Below are 21,489 nucleotides of genomic sequence, written 5' to 3' on the forward strand. Positions count from 1 at the left end.
CATTTCAAAAGCTAGGTGAGAAAAATGGGGCATCCTCTTCTGCCTTTGAATAACATCACCTGTAACAGCGACCACAGGTAGAGGAACCCTTCTCGGGCCAATGTCCTGATGTACTAACAGTGATAGACCCAAAGGGCTGGAGTAACCCAGCGAGACAGGCAGCATATCTGAAGAGAAGGAATGGGTGACTTTTCAGGTCGAGTCCCTTCTTCAGACTGAAGAAGGGTCTTGACCCTAAATGTCACCCAATCCTTCTCCAGAGATGCTGCCTGTCCCGCTGGGTTACTCCAGCTTTTTGTATCTACCTTTGGTTTAAATCTGCAGTTCCTTCCTACACATTTCATCTACTAACAGTGCTGCTGTGTTATCTGCTAGTCAATTTATTAATAACAGTGCTGCATGGTTTCTCTTGCATGGAAATATCGGATAAAAATTTGCTGTAATGCAAAAATGGGACTGAGATCCAAATCTGTGAATCTGATACACTTTATGGATTGATAGAGAACTATGCAGCACTGCACAGTAAAAGCTTGATTAACTAGCATTTTACTAATTAGCACACTCTCGCAACCTAGAAAGGGCCAACACACCAGGTTACCAGAGAGGCTACATTGAGTGCAGCTGACTCATTACAGGGTTAGTGCCAAGGGAATACCTAGGAAAATATTGGGTCATTTACTGAGCCAGCACCTACTGTGCAGCATACACCACACTTATCTCCAATGGTGCTCTAATTAGTTTAGTTTAGAGATACAGCATGGAAACTGGCCCTTCGGCCCACTGAGTCCAGGCCGCCCAACAATCCCAACACACTAGCACTATCCTACACACGAGGGACAATTGAGAATATTACCAGGTCAATTAGCCTTAAAACCTGTAGGTCTTTGTATTGTGGGAGGAAACCGGAGCACCCGGAGAAAACCCACGCAGGTCACCGGTGAACGTACAAACCCAATACAGACAGCACCTGTAGTCACGATTGAACTAGTGTCTCTGGTGCTGTAAGGCAGCAACTCTACTGCTGCCCCACTAATTCTGAAGCAAAATGAACTGCTGTGCATTATATCTCTGAGCTATTCTCAGAATCTGAGCATCCCGATTTTCCCAGGAACTTCGCATAGTATTTGCCCTCTTAAGAGAGTGCTGATCTGAATGTTTTCCATCATTGGTTGGCTGCTCAGTAAAACAATATTTCTTAATCAGTACACGAAAATGAAAGAAACCCATACGTCACAATGTATTAGAAAGTGAAGGGTCTCCCGATTCATAATTTTTAAAGTACAAAAACATTTATTCAAAAGATCTCGTGTCAAATTACACATCCACAAAACTTTTATTAGGCTACAAAGATTGACAAAACTATGGTTACAATAGATAAGCAATGTAATTGAAAGAAAAAATGCTAATAAAAGGAGTCAATGTTATTTTACTTTTGGCTACAAGGCTCCCTTTTAAATAGCTTTACTCAGTTATAGCACAGTGCCCCAAGGGTATAGGCCCACAGAAACAAGTCGTGCCTCACGGCTCGGGTTTTTTCACATCAGATATAAGCCTATCTTCTACACAAAACAAAGCTATCTCAAGGTTTCCATTTAATGTGGAAGCACAATCTCTTCTATTGCAATCTTACATGTGAGGGGGCAGACCCCCACAAACTACACAATATCGTTGGTTGAGCTAATCTTCTTCACCTTCTTCCGATTCAGATTCTAGAAAATAAAGTCACAGTTAAAATAAATACATCTAGTGATTTGATTACTGCTTTCCAAATCCTATTTCCACTGTTATTATTTAGAAATATTAACAACGGGAAGTTGAAGCAAGAACTACATTCAACATTTCAAGTTCATCGGTACTTTTTTACAGTTTTCCTTCTCTCTGGAATTGTAATGGTACTTTATTCCTCTATAAAAAAGCTTTACCAGATTTCACAAAATTATAAAGAAATAAATTCTTAAAGTCAATCTTATTTCCTGAGCGTATTTAATGAGATTAAGTAGTTGAATTGTACATGTACTGCCATGTGCAATTACATTTCAAGATCTTGGCGTGTCTGCTCAGTAAGTTTTTATTCCAATGAGATCAAATTTTAGGTAAATGAACTAGTTTACTGTCACACAGGAGATGCAATTACTTCAGCCACAAACATGCGAGATGTTAATTAACATTCAATTGCTTCCAGCACTTAAATGTACTCAGGATCTTTCTAGGTCATTGCCTAACTTTAAGACAAGATATCTTGAGCTATAATTTGGTATAACTTTCTCTAACACATGCCTTACGTTAAACACAAACAGTCCATGTTGACAACTATAATATTTTGTGCTAAAACAGTGAATTGTTTGAACAATTTTAGATAAGCACAGTAAATGGCACTGAAGTATGAACAGAATAATAAAGTATCACATTATTTGAATTTAAACATTTGCAATAAAGAATGTACCAAGCAACAGTTTAAAAGTTCGTGCGCATTGTGGCAACAGAGCAATAGAATACAACTGAATGTTAAATGTACAAAAGTGCAACGTGTTTTAATTTAAATAAGATTTTTCCAGACTCCGGCTCCACTTTCTTTTTCCCACTTTTGCCTTACCCTGGCATCCTTTATGTGTTCATGGTCTGTATTTGTGTACACTTATGTTTTGTGTTTTACTGCTTCTTTTTAAATGCCATCCATTGTCACATAGAAACATAGAAAATAGGTGCAGGAGTAGGCCATTCGGCCCTTCGAGCCTGCACCGCCATTCAATAGGATCATGGCTGATCATCCAACTCAGTATCCTGTACCTGCCTTCTCTCCATACCCCCTGATCCCTTTAGCCACAAGGGCCACATCTAACTCCCTCTTAAATATAGCCAACAAACTGGCCTCAACTACCTTCTGCGGGAGAGGATTCTACAGATTCACCACTCTCTGTGTGAAAAAAGTTTTCCTCATCTCGGTCCTAAAAGATTTCCCCTTTATCCTTAAACTGTGACCCCTTGTTCTGGACTTCCCCAACATCGGGAACAATCTTCCTGCATCTAGCCTGTCCAACCCCTTAAGAAATTTGTGCGTTTCTATAAGATCTCCCCTCAATCTTCTAAATTCTAGCGAGTACAAACGGTGTCTATCCAGTCTTTCTTCATATGAAAGTCCTGACATTCCAGGAATCAGTCTGGTGAACCTTCTCTGTACTCCCTCTATGGCAAGAATGTCTTTCCTCAGATTAGGAGACCAAAACTGTACGCAATACTCCAGGTGTGGTCTCACCAAGACCCTGTACAACTGCAGTAGAACCTCCCTGCTCCTATACTCAAATCCTTTTGCTATGAATGCTAACATACCATTCGCCTTCTTCACTGCCTGCTGCACCTGCATGCCTACTTTTAATGACTGGTGTACCATGACACCCAGGTCTCGTTGCATCTCCCCCTTTCCTAATCGGCCACCATTCAGATAATAATCTACTTTCCTGTTTTTGCCACCAAAGTGGATAACCTCACATTTATCCACATTATACTGCATCTGCCATGCATTTGCCCACTCACCCAGCCTATCCAAGTCACCTTGCAGCCTCCTAGCATCCTCCTCACAGCTAACACTGCCCCCCAGCTTCGTGTCATCCGCAAACTTGGAGATGTTGCATTCAATTCCCTCGTCCAAATCATTAATATATATCGTAAATAGCTGGGGTCCCAGAACTGAGCCTTGCGGTACCCCACTAGTCACTGCCTGCCATTGTGAAAAGGACCCGTTTACTCCTACTCTTTGCTTCCTGTCTGCCAGCCAGTTCTCTATCCACATCAATACTGAACCCCCAATACCGTGTGCTTTAAGTTTGTATACTAATCTCTTATGTGGGACCTTGTCGAAAGCCTTCTGAAAGTCCAGATATAACACATCCACTGGTTCTCCCTTATCCACTCTACTAGTTACATCCTCGAAAAATTCTATAAGATTCGTCAGACATGATTTACCCTTCATAAATCCATGCTGACTTTGTCCAATGATTTCACCACTTTCCAAATGTGCTGCTATCCCATCTTTAATAACTGATTCTAGCAGTTTCCCCACTACCGACGTTAGACTAACTGGTCTGTAATTCCCCGTTTTCTCTCTCCCTCCCTTTTTAAAAAGTGGTGTTACATTAGCTACCCTCCAATCCTCAGGAACTACTCCAGAATCTAAAGAGTTTTGAAAAATTATCACTAATGCATCCACTATTTCTGGGGCTACTTCCTTAAGTACTCTAGGATGCAGCCTATCTGGCCCTGGGGATTTATCGGCCTTTAATCCATTCAATTTACCTAACACCACTTCCCGGCTAACCTGGATTTCACTCAGTTCCTCCATCTCATTTGACCCGCGGTCCCCTGCTATTTCCGGCAGATTATTTATGTCTTCCTTAGTGAAGACAGAACCAAAGTAGTTATTCAATTGGTCTGCCATGTCCTTGTTCCCCATGATCAATTCACCCGTTTCTGACTGCAAGGGACCTACACTTGTTTTAACTAATCTTTTTCTCTTCACATATCTATAAAAGCTTTTGCAGTCAGTTTTTATGTTCCCTGCCAGTTTTCTTTCATAATCTACTTTCCCTTTCCTAATTAAGCCCTTTGTCCTCCTCTGCTGGTCTCTGAATTTCTCCCAGTCCTCTGGTAGGCTGCTTTTTCTGGCTAATTTGTACGCTTCATCTTTTGTTTTGATACTATCCTGATTTCCCTTGTTATCCACGGATGCACTACCTTCCCTGATTTATTTTTTTGCCAAACTGGGATGAACAATTGTTGTAGTTCATCCATGCAGTCTTTAAATGCCTTCCATTGCATATCCACCGTCAACCCATTAAGAATCAATCGCCAGTCTATCTTGGCCAATTCACGTCTCATACCCTTAAAGTTACCTTTCTTTAAGTTCAGGACCCTTGTTTCTGAATTAACGATGTCACTCTCCATCCTAATGAAGAACTCAACCATATTATGGTCACTCTTGCCCAAGGGGCGACGCACAACAAGACTGCTAACTAACCCTTCCTCATTACTCAATACCCAGTCTAGAATAGCCTGCTCTCTCGTTGGTTCCTCTACATGTTGGTTTAGAAAACTATCCCGCATACATTCCAAGAAATCCTCTTCCTCAGCACCCTTGCCAATTTGATTCACCCAATCTATATGTAGATTGAAGTCACCCATTATAACTGTTTTACCTTTGTTGCACGCATTTCTAATTTCCTGTTTGATGCCATCCCCAACTCCACTACTACTGTTAGGTGGCCTGTACACAACTCCCACTAGCGTTTTCTGCCCCTTAGTGTTTCGCAGCTCTACCCATATCGATTCCACATCCTCAAAGCTAATGTCCTTCATTTCTATTGCGTTAATCTGCTCTCTAACCAGCAACACTACCCCACCTCCTTTCCCTTTCTGTCTATCTCTCCTGAATATTGAATATCCCTGGATGTTGAGCTCCCAGCCTTGGTCACCCTGGAGCCATGTCTCCGTGATCCCAACTATATCATAGTCGTTAATAGCTATCTGTACAGTCAACTCGTCCACCTTATTACGAATGCTCCTTGCATTGAGACACAAAGCCTTCAGGCTTGTTTTTACAACACTCTTACCCCTTATACTATTATGCTGAAAAGTGGCCCTTTTTGATTTTTGCCCTGGATTTGCCGGCCTGCCACTTTTACTTTTCACCTTGCTACCTATTGCTTCTACCCTCATTTTACACCCCTCTGTCTCTACGCTCACACATTTAAGAAACCCTTTCCCTTTAACTCCATCCTCCACTATCCATCCATCACAATTGGCGGCGAGTCCATGACTAAAAGATTCATTTACTTGTTCGCCCCACAATTACTGCCTGACTCACAGTGCGTTTCAGAATATAAACAGGATAGTTTCAATGGCTTTTATTTGAGCAAATAAATGGCTTTTCGACCATTGACATTTGGCAAACCAAAACAATCGACTCACATACTTATCCAAAAACATCTCACATTTTAATTAGGATAGCATTATCTTTTAAGGTCAGTAATATAGTTTACAATCTTTTTAATTGTGCGATACACAACAGCATGTGGTGGCAGCAGTTAATTAACTCACACTCACAGGCTCCCAAGTGGCTGCAATAACTTAAAATAAACCATTTACCAGCAAAGAATTTTAGTAGTCACAGATCAAACCTTCTATGAAGTAATATTTCATTACATGGGAGAAATATACTCCCCCTGGATTTCTCCACCCTGAAGCAATATTATTTGAGATACCAATTCACCATTTTTTATAAGAAATTAAAGATTCAAGTCTTGTACATTTTTTTACATGTTCACACTACAAAATTCTCTCGTTTTCCTGCAGGAATATACTTTCAATACAAGAACAAAATAAGGGCTGACCATTCAGCTCTTCAAGCAGCTTTGCCATTCAATTAGAATAAGATCAAATCCAATTTCCATTCCAGCTTCGTTTTCCTCACTGGAATATGTCAGATCATTCTGATTATCTGGCATTTAAACAACCCCGTAAAGTTTCACCATTAAGTGGCCAGCGATGGGTGCTCCCAATATACTCTCCCCAAACACTGCCCATTCATTAAGTAATTTGCCTTCCCCTAATTGAGGATTCCACCCCACCTTCACCCACAGGGTCCAAATGTGGCCTTATCCATAAAATCTTAACGTTTCAGCAATTTTGATCCCTGTTCCCAATATGCTTTCCCACTGATATCCCAATCATCTGGCCAGGATTATTTCCTAACACAAGGTCCAGTTTGGTCCTTTCCCTGGTTGAACAATCTACATACTGTTTCAAGAAATCCTCCTGGATGCACCTAATAAACTCTGCCCCATCTAAGCCACATGCACCAAGGAAGGCTCGGGGGAAATTAAACTCACCCAGCGACATCCCTGCTGCTTTAGCATTTTTCCAAAATCTGCCTACCCACCTGTTCCTCGCCAGCTGGCTATTGGGAGACTGACAGTTTAACTCGAGAGTGGCTGCCGAGAGTGGCTGCATCTTTCTTATTTTTGAGTTCTATCTATATTGTTTCTGTGGATAAGCTCTCCAGTATGTAGTTTCCGAGTACAACCATGCCATTCTCTGATCATTAATGCAACTCCTTCCACAATCCTCTTTCATGTCTGTCATATTGAAACTCAATACTGCTCACCCTGCCCCGCTCTCAACTAAATATCTTCTTTATCAGTGAGACCAAGCGTGGACTCGGCAGCCAGTTTAGAGGCACCTTTGAATGTCTTGTGAACAAAGGAGGAAGATGACTGAACTTTATTGCCTTCCATCACAGTGAGGAATGTTGATTTCACTGTGGTGGATGTTTATGTTAAACTTTATTTTATGTGCTGTGTGTATTTTTGCTTTTTATTTAGTATATGGCAATTCAAATTTCACTGTACCTTAATTGGTACATGTGACAATTAAATTGAATCTTGAATCTTAAATCTATTGTAATAAAATCAATTATATAGTATAATACTACCTTCCTCAGCGTTTTGTAGCCACTCAACAAATTTCTTCATCTGGTCAAGAAAGACGCTTTTGCCCTTTGCAACATGTGCTTCCTTATACCATTTTAGGATGGCTTCTTCACTCAGAACATCAGCTGAAATTGAACCAGTTATCAGAAGGTCAACATTTAAAAAAATCTAATAGCATACAAATTGTAGCACAGCAAAAAGCTATTGCTTTTCCTGATGATGGTAGTCCATGACATCCTGATCATCTCTCCCTCATGAACGGCAGATGTGTAATGTCTTTTTTAAGGTTATACACCCTGCATTGGACTGATCTATCTCCACTACATTTTCCATAACTCTTGCTGACACTGTTGTCATAATTTTGTTGCCATATCACACAAGGACTAATTTTGTTAGGAGCATTAAGTACAGGTGACTTCATAGCTTAAACTGGATATGCGAGGGAGGTCTAGAGTACTGCATATAATATAGAGCATATAATATAGAGTATAGAGTACTTATATAATATATGGGGCAAGATTCTGCCCTTGCTTTACAATTCACAAAGTACTATAAAGGTGCATCATGGCTTCTTGACTCTTATACTTAATGCCCTGACATATGAAAGCAAGCATACCATATGCCTTCATCGCCACTCTATCTACTGGTGTTGCCGCTTTCAAGGAGTTGTGGACTTGGACCACAAGATCCTTCTGTACATCAGTGCTTTAAAGGGTCATGCCATCTGCAGACTTGTGTCACCAAACCTCTGGGGAATTACTTTAGATGAAACAAAGTAGAAAATTCACCTCATCTATGGAATTGTTGCAGTTTTGTGAGCAGCCAAAATAGAAGTGGGAAAAATTAAATTTTCTCTTTAAAGAATCAATTATTTAATGGATCAGTTCACTACCATATTCGTGACTGCAGCTTTGTGAAAACTATGTAGTGATCCTGAAGCCTTGAGCTTCTCAGTTTAGCGTAAATGCAGCATAGTGTTCATTTAAAAAATTACCGCATTGAATTTATCGCCACCTCAATGCCAATGCTTGTACAGAACACATTCTGGGAATGCATTATTGTCTTTAAAATAGCATTTAATGTCACACCAAACCATTAAAATATTTTCATAAAATACAGTACGTTTCTCTCTGGTATGGTAACAACTGTTAATTATTTGTTTAAACATTCAAGATTCAAAATCAGCTCAGTATTTCCTCACAGCTATTTACAACAATGTCTGTCCATTGATAAGTTTACAGGAGCCATTATAAATTGATCAGAATCATTCAAACAATGAATGCTTCGTTGGAAGAAGAAAACGGTGTTTGAGAAGATTATTTTGTGGGTTAAAAAACAAAATTTACTGCAACCCATTGATCGTTTCTTGTCTTCATCTGCGAGTAGAGAATGGGAAAGGCAATTGGTCCAAATCTTTCCATTGGAATTTTTTATAACAGTCTCCCATTTTGTCACCTTTCCCACGACTCCATCACTGTCAACTGGGAGGCACAATATTGATGCGCAAAAAAATAATTATTGAATTTTTTAACTGCATTTAGCCCATTCCAGGTTGTAACGATCGAGGTTGGGACGGGGGTTGAGGCCGAGGATGGTATTGGCGGTCTACGACGGACCACGTGGGTGCCAGAGGATGGACCCGCCGCCGAGAACAAAGGAGGACCAGGCGTGAGGGGGGGGGGGATCGCCATGAGGGAGAGAAAAGGAGAACCCGGCGCGGGGGAGAGCCAGCCGAGAGGGAGAACAATGTTAGACCCGGTGTGGGTGAACTGCCATGAACTAATGGGGACCACAAATGGAATGTGTTCAAAGATGGTTTGTGTAACATGGAATACATTGTAACTTTGTCAGTGCCCTTTAAGTGGTGCCTCTTTACATACCATGGGTATGCGAAACAAAGAATATCACTGTAACTTGTCACATGTGACAATAAAGTATCTTTCATCCATTAGATTGTCCTTTGATAAAAAATTGCCAGTTCCTTTACCTTTGTAAAATAGCACAACAATTTTCTGGAAAGTCTTCATAAAGTGGATATTGTCATAGCAATATTCCTGAATCCTCTGGAGTAGGATCAACTCCGACTGACCTTGAGTACTGAATACTGCAAGAAGTGGTGCATATTGCTGAAAAATATTAAAAAGCACTTTAACTATCTATACTTGCATGAACTGTATAACAGCAATTTTCAAACTATTGCATTATACACCTCTATAATTTTTGGAAGTAAAATTTGATTTTCTCACACGTTCAGAATAAAATAAAAGTGCATCAGGTTGTGTTCAATGATCCTATTGGTTCTGAGCTGTAATTGTAATTATCCTAATTAACATTTTTCATCCATACTGTTTAAAATAATAAAACTGCCTCCATATTTACCCCAAACACTCTCCTGCAACACAATGCTTTGGGCCTTGAAAATTAAACCATTTTGATTCTTCTAATAGGCATAAGTTGATAGAGCATTCTGAGAATTATTTACGCCCATTTTTACTATTTACATTTACTCAATGGGTAAATGTAAAAACTATTCCAATACCAAACATCTAAAACTTAAAGTGTGAACATATGGCCAAATGAGCTATTGTGCTCAGTATTTTGCTTGTGGATCAATACCTTAAGATGTTTTAAAGATTGTTCTGTAACGAGCTCTTCTTTCTTGTTCCATTCAACAGCATTCATTATACAGGTCCACAGTAGACCAATTACAGCCTGCTCTGGCAGATCATTTCTCTTCATCTCGTCCTTGACATACAGGATGATCTAAAAAAATACAAGAGTTTTATATGAAGCTCAGTTCACTTGGAGATACTGTAGCTGCATCATTTCTGCACGCCAAGTTGGGATGCATCACAGCCTGGTTTGGCGGAAATTCTGCCAAAGACCACAAGAAATTGCAAAGAGTTATGGATGTGGCTCAGTCCATCACATGGACCAGCCTCCCCAACACCAACTTCATTGACACTTCACGCGACCTCAGGAAAGCAGCCAACATAATCAAGGACCTTTCCCACCCTGGTCATTCTCTCTTCTTCCCTTTCAAGTTGGGTAGAAGAAATAAAAGCTTGAAAGCACATACCACCATAATTAGGAGGAGCTTTTTCCCTGTTGTTATAAGAGCACTATACCCATGTCAGGTTTCCACCATCCTCCACCATCTCCTCCCTCCCCCCCCCACCCACCAACGCCTTTCTGGTGCACATGGTTAATCCTCAGCAGAGGCCTTACCGTTGTACCCCTATGCCTACACCTCAACGAGTTCCAAGCCCATCATGATGTTGAGCTCTCCTTCCGTCACCGGCCCCATTTCTCTGGCAAGGAGTCCTCGCCTCTCTGTGACGTCCCCTTCTCTCACCTCCAAGGCTCTTTCTCCTCGTGGACTCCCCCCTGCTGGCCTTCTATCATCTTTGCAATTTTTTCTTTCCAATTACCAGTGCAACATCAACCGTCTCGACTTCTCTGCACCCCTCACCCACACAAATCTCACCCCATCTGAATGCACAGCCCTCTGCTCGCTCATCAACAATCCCAACATTCTTATCAAACCTCCCAAATTAACTATGGGCAGGAGACAGCAAGATTATTAGCTCTTCACAATTCAACTTCCAAGATAGCAATTTGTGTTGAAATATAGTTTAATGTGCACACAGCTCAAAGAGCAAAACGAGGCTAGATAGGGCGTTGAAAACATACTCCACTCCCTATTGGTCAATGACAATGCACAGGAGCAGCATGGAAACGGTTAATCTTCAGTCGAGATTCATACTAAACTTTATACTGGAGGTGAATCTTCAACCAAGCTAGAATAACAAGCAGCAAATACAAAGTTGCTTAAATACTACAAAAAACTGTGAATAACATGGATACTCAGAATTAACTCGTTATCATGTGCTTGTTGAAATTAAGCGGTTTGAAGAATGGTCCTGACCTGAAACATAAATTCCATCCCTGGCAAAGATACCCCAACACTTTGTTTTATGCAAAGCTAACATTCTCCTTGAAAGGGATCTGGTATTCTTATTGGTGATGTCTTACCTTGTATTGGTGATGTCTTACCTTGTATTGATTTTCGATAGTTATCGTTGAAATTAATGATTGTTTTAATTTTTATTCTATTATTAATATTTGCTCTAGGTAGTCCAATTATTCAGTAACTAGAATTTGGTTTGGTTTTCAAGCCAAATTATATCCAACATACCTCCCTGATGGGGCATTCCTGAGAAAGTTTTTCTTTCAGATCTTTTTGTAGTTCTTTGCGAGTTCCCAGAGATTGTTGTACACGTAGGTAGTCAGACAGCTCTTTCAGTCCAGCATCAGTAAAATATGCAGCAAAATGTTCAAAGTTTTGTTTATTAGCTGGAAAGAGTTCCTGTGATGAAACAATAGCAAAGTTAGATTATTCACAGTACACCAAAAATGTGAAAGATTTGTGGTGTAAATTTAGATAAACATTAATGCATACCTAAAATTTAACTGAATTATTAAGTAGCAATTATTTTCAGACTTCAATTAAACAATGAAGATTAAGCCATATGCAGTGCCCTCCATAATGTTTGGGACAAAGACACATCATTTATTTATTTGTCTCTGTACTCCACAATTTGAAATTTTTAATAGAATAAAATCACATGTGGTTAAAGTGCACATTGTCAGATTGTAATAAAGGCCATTTTTATACATTCTGGTTTCACCATGTAGAAATGACAGCAGTGCTTATACATAATCCCCCCATTTCAGGGCACTATAATGTTTGGGACACAGCAATGTCATGTAAGTGAAAGTAGTCATGTTTAGTATTTTGTTGCATATCCTTTGCATGCAATGACTGCTTGAAGCCTGCGATTCATGAACATCACCAGTTGCTGGGTGTCTTCTCTGGTGATGATCTGCCAGGCCTGTATTGTAGCCATCTGGAGCTTATGCTTGTTTTGATGGCTAGTCCCCTTCAGTTTTCTCTTCAGCATATAAAAGGCATGCTCAATTGGGTTCAGATCGGGTGATTGACTTGGACAAGATCCAAAGCATACCACCACATCTATGAAACACGGTGGGGGTGTTATGGCCTGGGCATGTATGGAATTTACCATTTTTTTAGCTTTGAAAAACTCCTTTGTTGCTTTAGCAATATGCTTGGGATCATTGTCTTGCTGTAGAATGAACCACCGGCCAATGAGTTTTGAGGCATTTGTTTGAACTTGAGCAGATAGGATGTGTCTATACACTTCAGAATTCATTATGCTACTATCATCAGCAGTTGTATCATCAATGATGATACGTGAGCCAGTACCTTCACCAGCCATACATGCCCAGGCCATAACACCCCCACCGTGTTTCACAGATGTGGTGGTATGCTTTGAATCTTGGGCAGTTCCTTCCCTCCTCCATACTTTGCTCTTGCTATCACTCTATCTTAATCTTAGTCTCATCTGTCCACAAGACCTTTTTCCAGAACTGTGGTTGTTCTTTTAAGTACTTCTTGCCAAACTGTAACCTGGCCATCCTATTTTTGCTGCTAACCAGTGGTTTACATCTTGCAGTGTAGCCTCTGTATTTCTGTTCATGAAGTCTTCTGTGGACAGTGGTCATTGACAAATCCACATCTGAAGAGTGTTTCTGATCTGTCGGACAGGTGTTTGGGGATTTTTATTTATTATTATAGAGAGAATTCTTTTATCATCAGCTGTGGAGGTCTTCCTTGGCCTGCCAGTCCCTTTGTGAGCAGTAAGCTCACCAGTGCTCTCTTCTTAATGATGTTCCAAACAGTTGATTTTGGTAAACCTAGGGTTTGGCTGATGTCTCTTAACAGTTTTATTCTTGTTTCTCAGTCTCATAATGGTTTATTTGACTTTCATTGGCACAACTTTGGTCCTCATGTTGATAAACAGCAATAAAAGTTTCCAAAGGTAATGGAAAGACTGGAGGAAAGACTAGGTGCTGAGAGCTCTCTTATACCTGCATTAAGGAGGCATTTCAACACACCTGAGCAATTACAAACACCTGTGAAGCCATGTGTCCCAAACATTATGGTGCCCTGAAATGGGGGGGAATATGTATAAACCCTGCTGTTATTTCTACATGGTGAAACCAAGATGTATAAAAATGGCCTTTATTAAAATCTGACAATGTGCACTTTAACCACATGTGATTTTTTTCTATTACAAATCTCAAATTGTGGAGTACAAAGACAAATAAATAAATGATGGGTCTGTCCCAAACATTAAGTGCAAATAAATTAAATTTTCAGAAGAATTTGTTTAAACAAATACTTCATTCCCCCTTTCAAATGCAGAGATTTTGAAACACTTCAATGATACCAACCGCTAACTCAGCAATGACTGTGGTTTGAAGTTGGTATCTTTCTGATCTGCAAGGTACAGCTACTTGCTACCCCATTAGCTAAGCCCCTTGAGAGAGATAGTTTGACATATCTTGTTTCTGATAGAAATTTACAACAAATCTTTTATTACTTTTGAATCCTCTCTTCTTTCAAATAGGTAAAAATGGGGTCATCTAATAAGAGAATTAGTTATGAGAGAATTTAAGATAATAATAAAAGATATCCGTCAACAGTTTTTCCTTATCAAAGGTTTTCACAAACACAGCTACTAATAGATAAACAAAAATAAACATTTCACCAGTGTTACATAAAATATTGGCGTCAATGACTTGTGTAACTGGCAATCTGCTGGAGGAACTCAATGTGTTGAGCAGCACCCGTGTTGGAGAGGGGGTTGTGAAAGGAACAATCAACATTTTGTTTCAACATTTTGCATGGGGACTGAGTGTAGCAGGGTGGGAGCTAGTATTAAGAGGAGAGAGCAGGAGTTAGTGGTGAGGGGTGAAAGATGATAGGCGAGTCGAGCCAGGTATGGGAAGTGGAGGGGTGGAGCTGGGAGACAGAGGCAGATGAATAGTTTAGATACAGCATGGAAACAGGACCTTCGGCCCACAAGTCCACACCAACCATTGATTACCAATTAACACCAGTTCAACGATATCCCAATTTCTCTCACACTCCTTACACATTAGGGACATTTTTTTTTTAAGCGAGGCCAATTACCAACCGTCTTTGGGATGTGGGGGGAAACTGGAACACCCAGAAGTGCAAACTCCAACACATAGACAACTCCCGAGGTCAGGCTCAAACCTGGGTCTCTGGCGCTGTGAACAGCTGTGCCACTGGATGGAATCAGGCGAGAAAAGGAGGGAGAGGCAGATGGAGCCAGGTTGGTAGGGGTTAGGTGAGGAGCAGAGGAGGGTGTACAGGTGGAGACGGCTGCTGGAGTGTGATGAGCTGGTGCTGGAGTGTGATGTAAGCAAGGTGATAATGGGAACCACCCGTCTATCCTCCTTCACCTTTGGCTTGATATCCCCGTCATCCTTCACCCCTCTGTGTACAGGGTGGCATGGTAGTGCAGCGGTAGAGTTGCTGCCTTGCAGCCCTAGATTCAAACCTGACGACAGGTCCATGTCTGTACAGTGTTTGTACGTTCTCTCCATGACCTATGTGGGTTTTCTCCGGGATCTCCGGTTTCCTCCCACTCCAAAGAAGTACCGGATTGTAGGTTAATCGGTTTGGTGTAACTGTAAATTGTCCCTAGTGTATTAGGATAGTGTAAGTGTGCGGGGAGCGTTGGTCGCCGCAGACTCGGGTCGAAACTAAACTAAATCGCCTCTGATTCCTGTCTCATCACCTCGCCTATCCTTTATAATCAGCTATGTCCCCTCTAAGTCCTGATGCAGGGTTTCAACCCAAGGTATCACCCGTTCCTTTCCTCCCCACAGATGCTGTTCGACCTGCTCAGCTCCTCCAGCAGATTATTTCTTGCTCCATACACCAGCGTCTGTGTGCTCATGTGTCTCTTAACTGATGTTGCCTTTTAAATTTCTTCTGCTTTAGACTGTTTTTTGTTTCTTTTTCCTTCAAATCTACTCTTGCCCCCTAAAATTTGCTGAATTTAATATTAATCTGTTTATTTCTCTATTTTACAGAAACGCAACTTAAAGGAACTGAACTGCAAGATATGGGTGCAATTGCTCACCAACAACTTCTTGTCCAGGTTCGCCTTTCTGAGGGATGCGGTTACAGCATTGGCATCCTTTTCTGACATCCAAGATTTAAAAACTTTTACAGCAAACGATGCAGATATTCCTGTTTTATGGAGTAATAAACATTTAAAAAATGTACATTTTCTAAGAAGGCGGGGAATATCCAAGCCAGCTTGAAACAGATCCAAAAGCACATTCTAAAAAGGAACATCTGAGTTTATAATAAGAATCATTCTTTATTTTTTTCACGAGGAATTGTTCCTGATCCAATGAACTCGACTTGTATTGTGTCAGATGAGTTGGGAGGAAATGATTAGGTAAACCAAAATCATAAAAAGACTGCAGTAGTAAGAATCCTGAGCACAAAACAAATTGTTGGAAGAACTCAGCAGGACAGGCAGCATCTGCGAAATGTACAGACAGCATTTGAGACAGGACCCTTCATTAGATTGATGGAGGGAAGATAATTGGAGAAAGCAGGCAGAATGAGGTGCAGGAAAGAGTGGAGCAGAGCTAGCAAGTGATCGAGATGAGGAGGAGCTGATCATCCGATAAATAAGGCAGGGGAGTGTAGTATAGCTTATTATTTACACGTATACCAAGGTACAGTGCAAAGCTTTTGTTTGTGTACTATCCAGGCAAAGTAAAGACTAAACATGAACGCAATCAAGTTATCCAAAGTGCACAGGTAAAAGATAAACGGTACAACAATTGGTTTGCTGTTGAAATAAAACCTTAAAAGAGGAGCGATTGTAATGTGTAATAACAAATCCTCTTCTGGGACCAGCATGCAAAGAGTCGCCACACTCTGGCGCCATGTTATAACTGAGGCTGTGGAGTCAATAACCAAGGATGGAGATAGAGAAGACTAAAGGGTGCAGATGGTGGATTCTGGACAGGAAGGAAGGTGCGGAATCAAATGTACAACTAGAGTTGAGGGACAGTGAGTCGAAGGGAGTGGGGGGGGGGGGGGGGGGTTAGTAGTGTATGGGGGAGGTGGAGGAGGCAAAACAGAATTGGGTAACGAGGACAGGGATAGTAGAAAGAAGTGTGTGGGCAGGGTGGATGGGAAGAATGGGGTGGTGGGGGGGTTGGTTTGGGTTACCTGAAATGGAGAGAAAGTTTTAATGAAATGTTATGAAAATGTTAGATTCTTAATTCACCATAAGCTAATTTTACTCCCGTCCCTGTCACTCAGCTGCTCAAGGTCAACCAAAACTGGCTGCTCATATTTCCATCTAGGGAAACACAATGGATGATGATCTATTTCTGTACGTGTGGTCAGAAATAGCTGAGCATCTCTTAAAAGGCTTTACTCATACAACAAATTGAGGTCCTGTTCCACACCAAGTATTAAGTGTTTATTTGCTGTTCTCGTCAAACTGTCATGTTAATACTAACATGAAGAACTACTTTCTCGACTTCTGAACACATCTTTAAATATTACCTTCTTTAACCAAATTATCAGAAAATAAGCTTGTTAAAATTGTTGCTGGAAACGATCCATTGGATAACAGGATGCCGGTGAGCATTGCCAACTTGGTTTGTTCTGATGCCGAAAATGCTTTCAGGAATAGCAAGAGCTGAGGAAAGATAAGAAAATAACTTTTAAAAATAAATAGTGGTACGAAGGATGGGATATATAATACAAGACATGAAGGACCAGAGTGTTTTATCATATGATTTCTGGACTTTAAATCAACTATATCTTTTAAATACAACTATGGACATGCTAAACCTCAGCCAATTATTACACAACGTAACCATTGTTGTAAATATTAGTTGTGCGATGGCAGCAGAGAGCTCCATTGTATTTCCACTGCTCAGTGTTTAAAGACAACAGGTTCTATGCATACAGCACAGCTGCAGTTGGTATGTTACAACTGGGCTTGTGTGTGGAATCTGCATTTTCTCTGTGGGTTTCCTCATACATTCCAAACATGCTCTGGTACGTTATGTGGCTATCATTTGTCACTCATGTAAGTGGCAGGAAGGGGAGTTGATGTGAAACAATAAGTTATAGTTACAAATAAATGAAAGGAGAAAATGGACAAAGGAGATTTTGCTGCTAATAGTCTCACATGCCCAATGTCAACAGTCAAGACTGATCTATTAGCATATGTCCCAAAATTCTTACTTGCTTTTTGTTATATTGATGTTTGTTTACACCATCACACCAAATCAAAATCCAACATTTACTTTATATGGTACTTTTGGTGACTATTCATCTGAAATCACTAGTTTAATAGAACTATTAATACTTCTATGACAATGCACTTTACTGCACAACTTTAAAACAAGATTTTAAATAGCTTTCCCAATTCAAATTAAAGTTTAATATCACATAAAGGAGCAGCTGTGGCCCAGCATTAGTCCCTGTGGCACCCCGCTGATCTCAATCCCCCAGCCTAAAAATGCCTTGTTTATTCCTATTATTTTGTGTTAATCAATCCTCAATCCATGCCGATGTGCAACATTAACCACCATTTCCTGTTTCTTGCTGTACTTGACTCCACCCCAAAACATGCAATCAGGTTCTAATCAATGACTTCAGAAAAATCATGTAATTCTGAGCATCTAGTCTCATCACACATCCTCCCCAATTCTCGTTGAATTTGAAACCCTCATTGACTCAACTGTATTGTGCTTACTCCAAACATACTCTAACACACCGCTCTATTTCTCTCACTTCCCTTTCGTGAAGTGCCAAATTATGGCCAGATACAAATGCACACTGGGACAGAGTTGATTTCTTCACATACAAGTATTGAGGGCGGATAATAGAGATTATTGCAGTCAGTCAGAGCCAAACCCAAGTTAGATAGATAGATAGATAGATATAATTTATTGCCACACAACCAGGGTTGGTGGAAATTTGGGTTGTCAGCAGCAGTACAATAATAAAGAACACACAATAAAACTGTAACACAAACATCCACCACAGCATTCATCACTGTGGTGGAAGGCACAAAAATTTGGCCAGTCCTCCTCCATTTCCCCACCGTGTACAGGACCAGAGTCCAGAGTCAGTCCAGGATCGGCTCTTCCTCACCGGAGACCGCGGCTTTAGATTGTTGTAGGCCGCAGGCCGGCGGTCGAGATTTAAAGTCCCCGCCGCAGCCAGAAGCACCGTAGACTGCAGGGCCGGCGGTCGAAGCTCCCCTCCAGGGGTGATGGTAAGTCCACGCCGGGCCCGCGGTAGAAGTTGGCCGCGGGCCGGCAGTGATGGCTTCTTCTTCCCCCGGGTCCCCCACGAGGGATCCCGGTCTGTAGACGCCGCATCTGCTGGAGCTCTGCAGACCGCGGCTTCAGGCTGCCGGCAGCCCCGGGCCAGCGAAACGGAGCGCTCCCCTCCAGCGAGGGTCGCCCGCTCCACTCCAGCGAGGGTCGCCCGCTCCACGCCGAGAGTCCACGCTGCGCCCGCCGCTGAAGCCCCGGGCGCGTCTCTGGGAAAGGCCGCGTCGATCCTTGATGTAAGGCCACGGGGGAGGCGACCTGGAAAAAGTCGCCTCTCCATGGAGGAGGCGACCGAAGCGGTTTCCCCCTTACCCCCCCACACCACCCCCCACACAAAACACACGAAGAAACACAAAATACACACTTTAAAACATACTAAAAAATAAAAAAAGCTGGAAAAACTGACGCGCTGCTGACAAGGCTGCACACAGAGGAGCGCCCCCTACAGTACCATCTATAGTACTATAGTACCTAAGTTGTCATCTGGATCCATACATGAATATGAACAGCCTATGTCACTGGTTAGCGGCTGGAGTGGAAATTTTGTTCAGTCCAGAGAAGCTAAATTGTACTGTCGTGCCTCAGTCAATCCCAGTTGATTTCATCTTGTGCAGCAAGGTTGTGGTTTAAGTCTACATGGTCTTACTTGGGCAAACTTTACACTAAACTTGAAATGAATTATCACCATTAATTGAAACAAACTGAGTTAATGCTTGAAAGTTTCTTAATTCCCGGAAAATCATACATTTGACTGAAGCTAGATTGGAGAGAAAATTACCTTTTTAATTGTTTCTTCAAAAGCTTTTTCCAGATACTTATAACGTCTGATGAGTTTATTGAAGACCTAAAAGGAATAAGAATATGTTCAGCCGAAAGATGACATAAAATACAGTAAAACCTTGTTATAATGGACCACATAGAGAGAATGGTGTCTGTTATGCTGATTGTCCACTATACCCGAGTAAGGTGTTATCATTGTATGTCGATGAAACAAACTGCAAATGAAGGTTAATACACAAAATAACACAAAGTATTGGTGGAACTTAGCGGGTCAGGCAGCATTTCTGCAGAACATGGAGAGTTGATGTCGGGACCCTTCTTCAAACTGATTCAGTCCGCTGAGTTACTCAGCATTTTGTGTGGTTCCACCTTAAAACTTGGTGCTGAAGCAGCAGGTCCGAATCAGTGAGCCCTTCTTCACCAGTACACATGGCTGTTGTTGCAACTCACGTTGTAGCTTCGGGGAACAGTGTTTTCTTCAAGCCACCGCCACCAATATGACGTGCTCGGTCACTGTGGGGCTCCTTCCCATCACTTCTTCTGTTGCTTTCTCCGTTCCACCCCTTCCCACTCCACTGCCACCTCCTCCTCCTTCTCCGCTGGAGTCGCCAAATTTTCCAAGGTGAAGTATGTTGGCCACACCGGGAGGAGGTGGCGGCGGTGGAGTGGATAAAGCAAAGGAAGATGCGGCAGCTGGCGAGAGGGTGGGTGCCTCGCGGTGACCGAGTGCGCCCTGTCGGTGGTATTGTCCCGTAGAAAGCGCTGTTCCCCTGGGGCTACAACATGAGCCATGTGAGTGAAGGAGGGCTCGATCAGACACTTTGCGAGCTGGGGGTGGCGTCGGCAGGTCTCTGCTCTAAACAAAACCTGTTATAAGGGTGATTCTTCAGTAAGTGTCTACTTTTAAGTTTCTGGAAACCCAAAAATAAAACTTAAATTTTTGCAACTTTGAATGTTGTTTCACATAGATGAACATCTCTACTATGGGAAAAATATGTTTGGCGCAATCTTTTAGAGAATTTAATTTATATTTTCTTCTTTTTCCAGGCTGCTCATGACATTCAGTCATGTCCGTCATATTTTTATGATGAACAACACTGCAAATAACTGATTTAAGGATATAAAATCAAATTTTTGTTGCAGTCTTTCAAATAGAGTATCTTCCTCAAATAAACTACCAAAAAAAGGTTTTCAGTCTAACGCATTGATTTTAAACCTTTGTAAGTTTACTCCTAAAAAAAAGTGGTGATTTTCATCAAGAATGGCAACCTTCACATAACTTTTCACCAACTTCCTTTAAAACAATATTAACTTCAGATGAATAGGCAGAAGCATACTGTTCATTTATCAATTACAATTGATAATTATGGTCATTGTTGTATCATTTTACACATTATGAGCATAAAATACTCATGTGACAGATATGACTCAGCATGGTGGGTCAAGTTTGGGAGCGTCACGTGATGGAGATGCCTTAAACTATCTTTAAGGCATGGGTTCGGGCTAGGGCTGGGGCTGCAGCTGGAGCTAGGGTTAGAGCTGGGGCAGGGATTACTTACCCCCGATCTCCAGCAACTCTAGCTCCAGCTCCATGTGACAGCTTTGTGTCCAGTTGGGGCCGGAGATGGAGCTGGAACTTGAGCTGGAGACACAAAGACATCGCATCTTCCCGTGACCCGATGTCTCTCTCCACGCCCGGCCCTCTTCACAGCCCTTGTTCCCCGGTGGGGGGAGAGGAACAAGATGCTGGAAGGCCATGCCTGGCCATATCGTTTCCCGAATGGCACATGGCACGATTTGTTCTCCAGAACAAATCACAAAAGAACAAATTTTAAATTTATTTTCTAAGCTGAATAAAGGTACGTACCCGCTACGCAGCAGAAAACAGAGTTTTCACGCGCTTCTTTTCCCGTGAATCAGGAGAAATTCACAAGGTAGGGGA

The 21,489-nt window shown here is 41.5% G+C and overlaps 1 protein-coding gene across 3 annotated transcripts in view; it reads right to left on the minus strand.

The window, feature by feature from the left end:
* Positions 1–1,267: 1,267 nt before the first annotated feature.
* bzw2 (basic leucine zipper and W2 domains 2) overlaps positions 1,268–21,489 on the minus strand; it is a 65,380-nt gene continuing 45,158 nt past the window's right edge. For all 3 annotated transcript variants that reach the window (XM_033045528.1, XM_033045533.1, XM_033045534.1), the window contains exons 5-12: positions 19,546–19,611; positions 16,978–17,113; positions 15,524–15,633; positions 11,680–11,850; positions 10,098–10,244; positions 9,469–9,607; positions 7,484–7,606; positions 1,268–1,709 (exon numbers count right to left, since the gene is read on the minus strand). In XM_033045528.1, the coding sequence (XP_032901419.1) occupies positions 1,678–1,709; positions 7,484–7,606; positions 9,469–9,607; positions 10,098–10,244; positions 11,680–11,850; positions 15,524–15,633; positions 16,978–17,113; positions 19,546–19,611 (924 nt within the window). In that variant the 3' untranslated portion in view covers positions 1,268–1,677. The remainder of the gene's footprint in view (positions 1,710–7,483; positions 7,607–9,468; positions 9,608–10,097; positions 10,245–11,679; positions 11,851–15,523; positions 15,634–16,977; positions 17,114–19,545; positions 19,612–21,489) is intronic.

This window comes from Amblyraja radiata, chromosome 2 (genome assembly GCF_010909765.2).
Source record: "Amblyraja radiata isolate CabotCenter1 chromosome 2, sAmbRad1.1.pri, whole genome shotgun sequence".
Taxonomy (NCBI): domain Eukaryota; kingdom Metazoa; phylum Chordata; class Chondrichthyes; order Rajiformes; family Rajidae; genus Amblyraja; species Amblyraja radiata.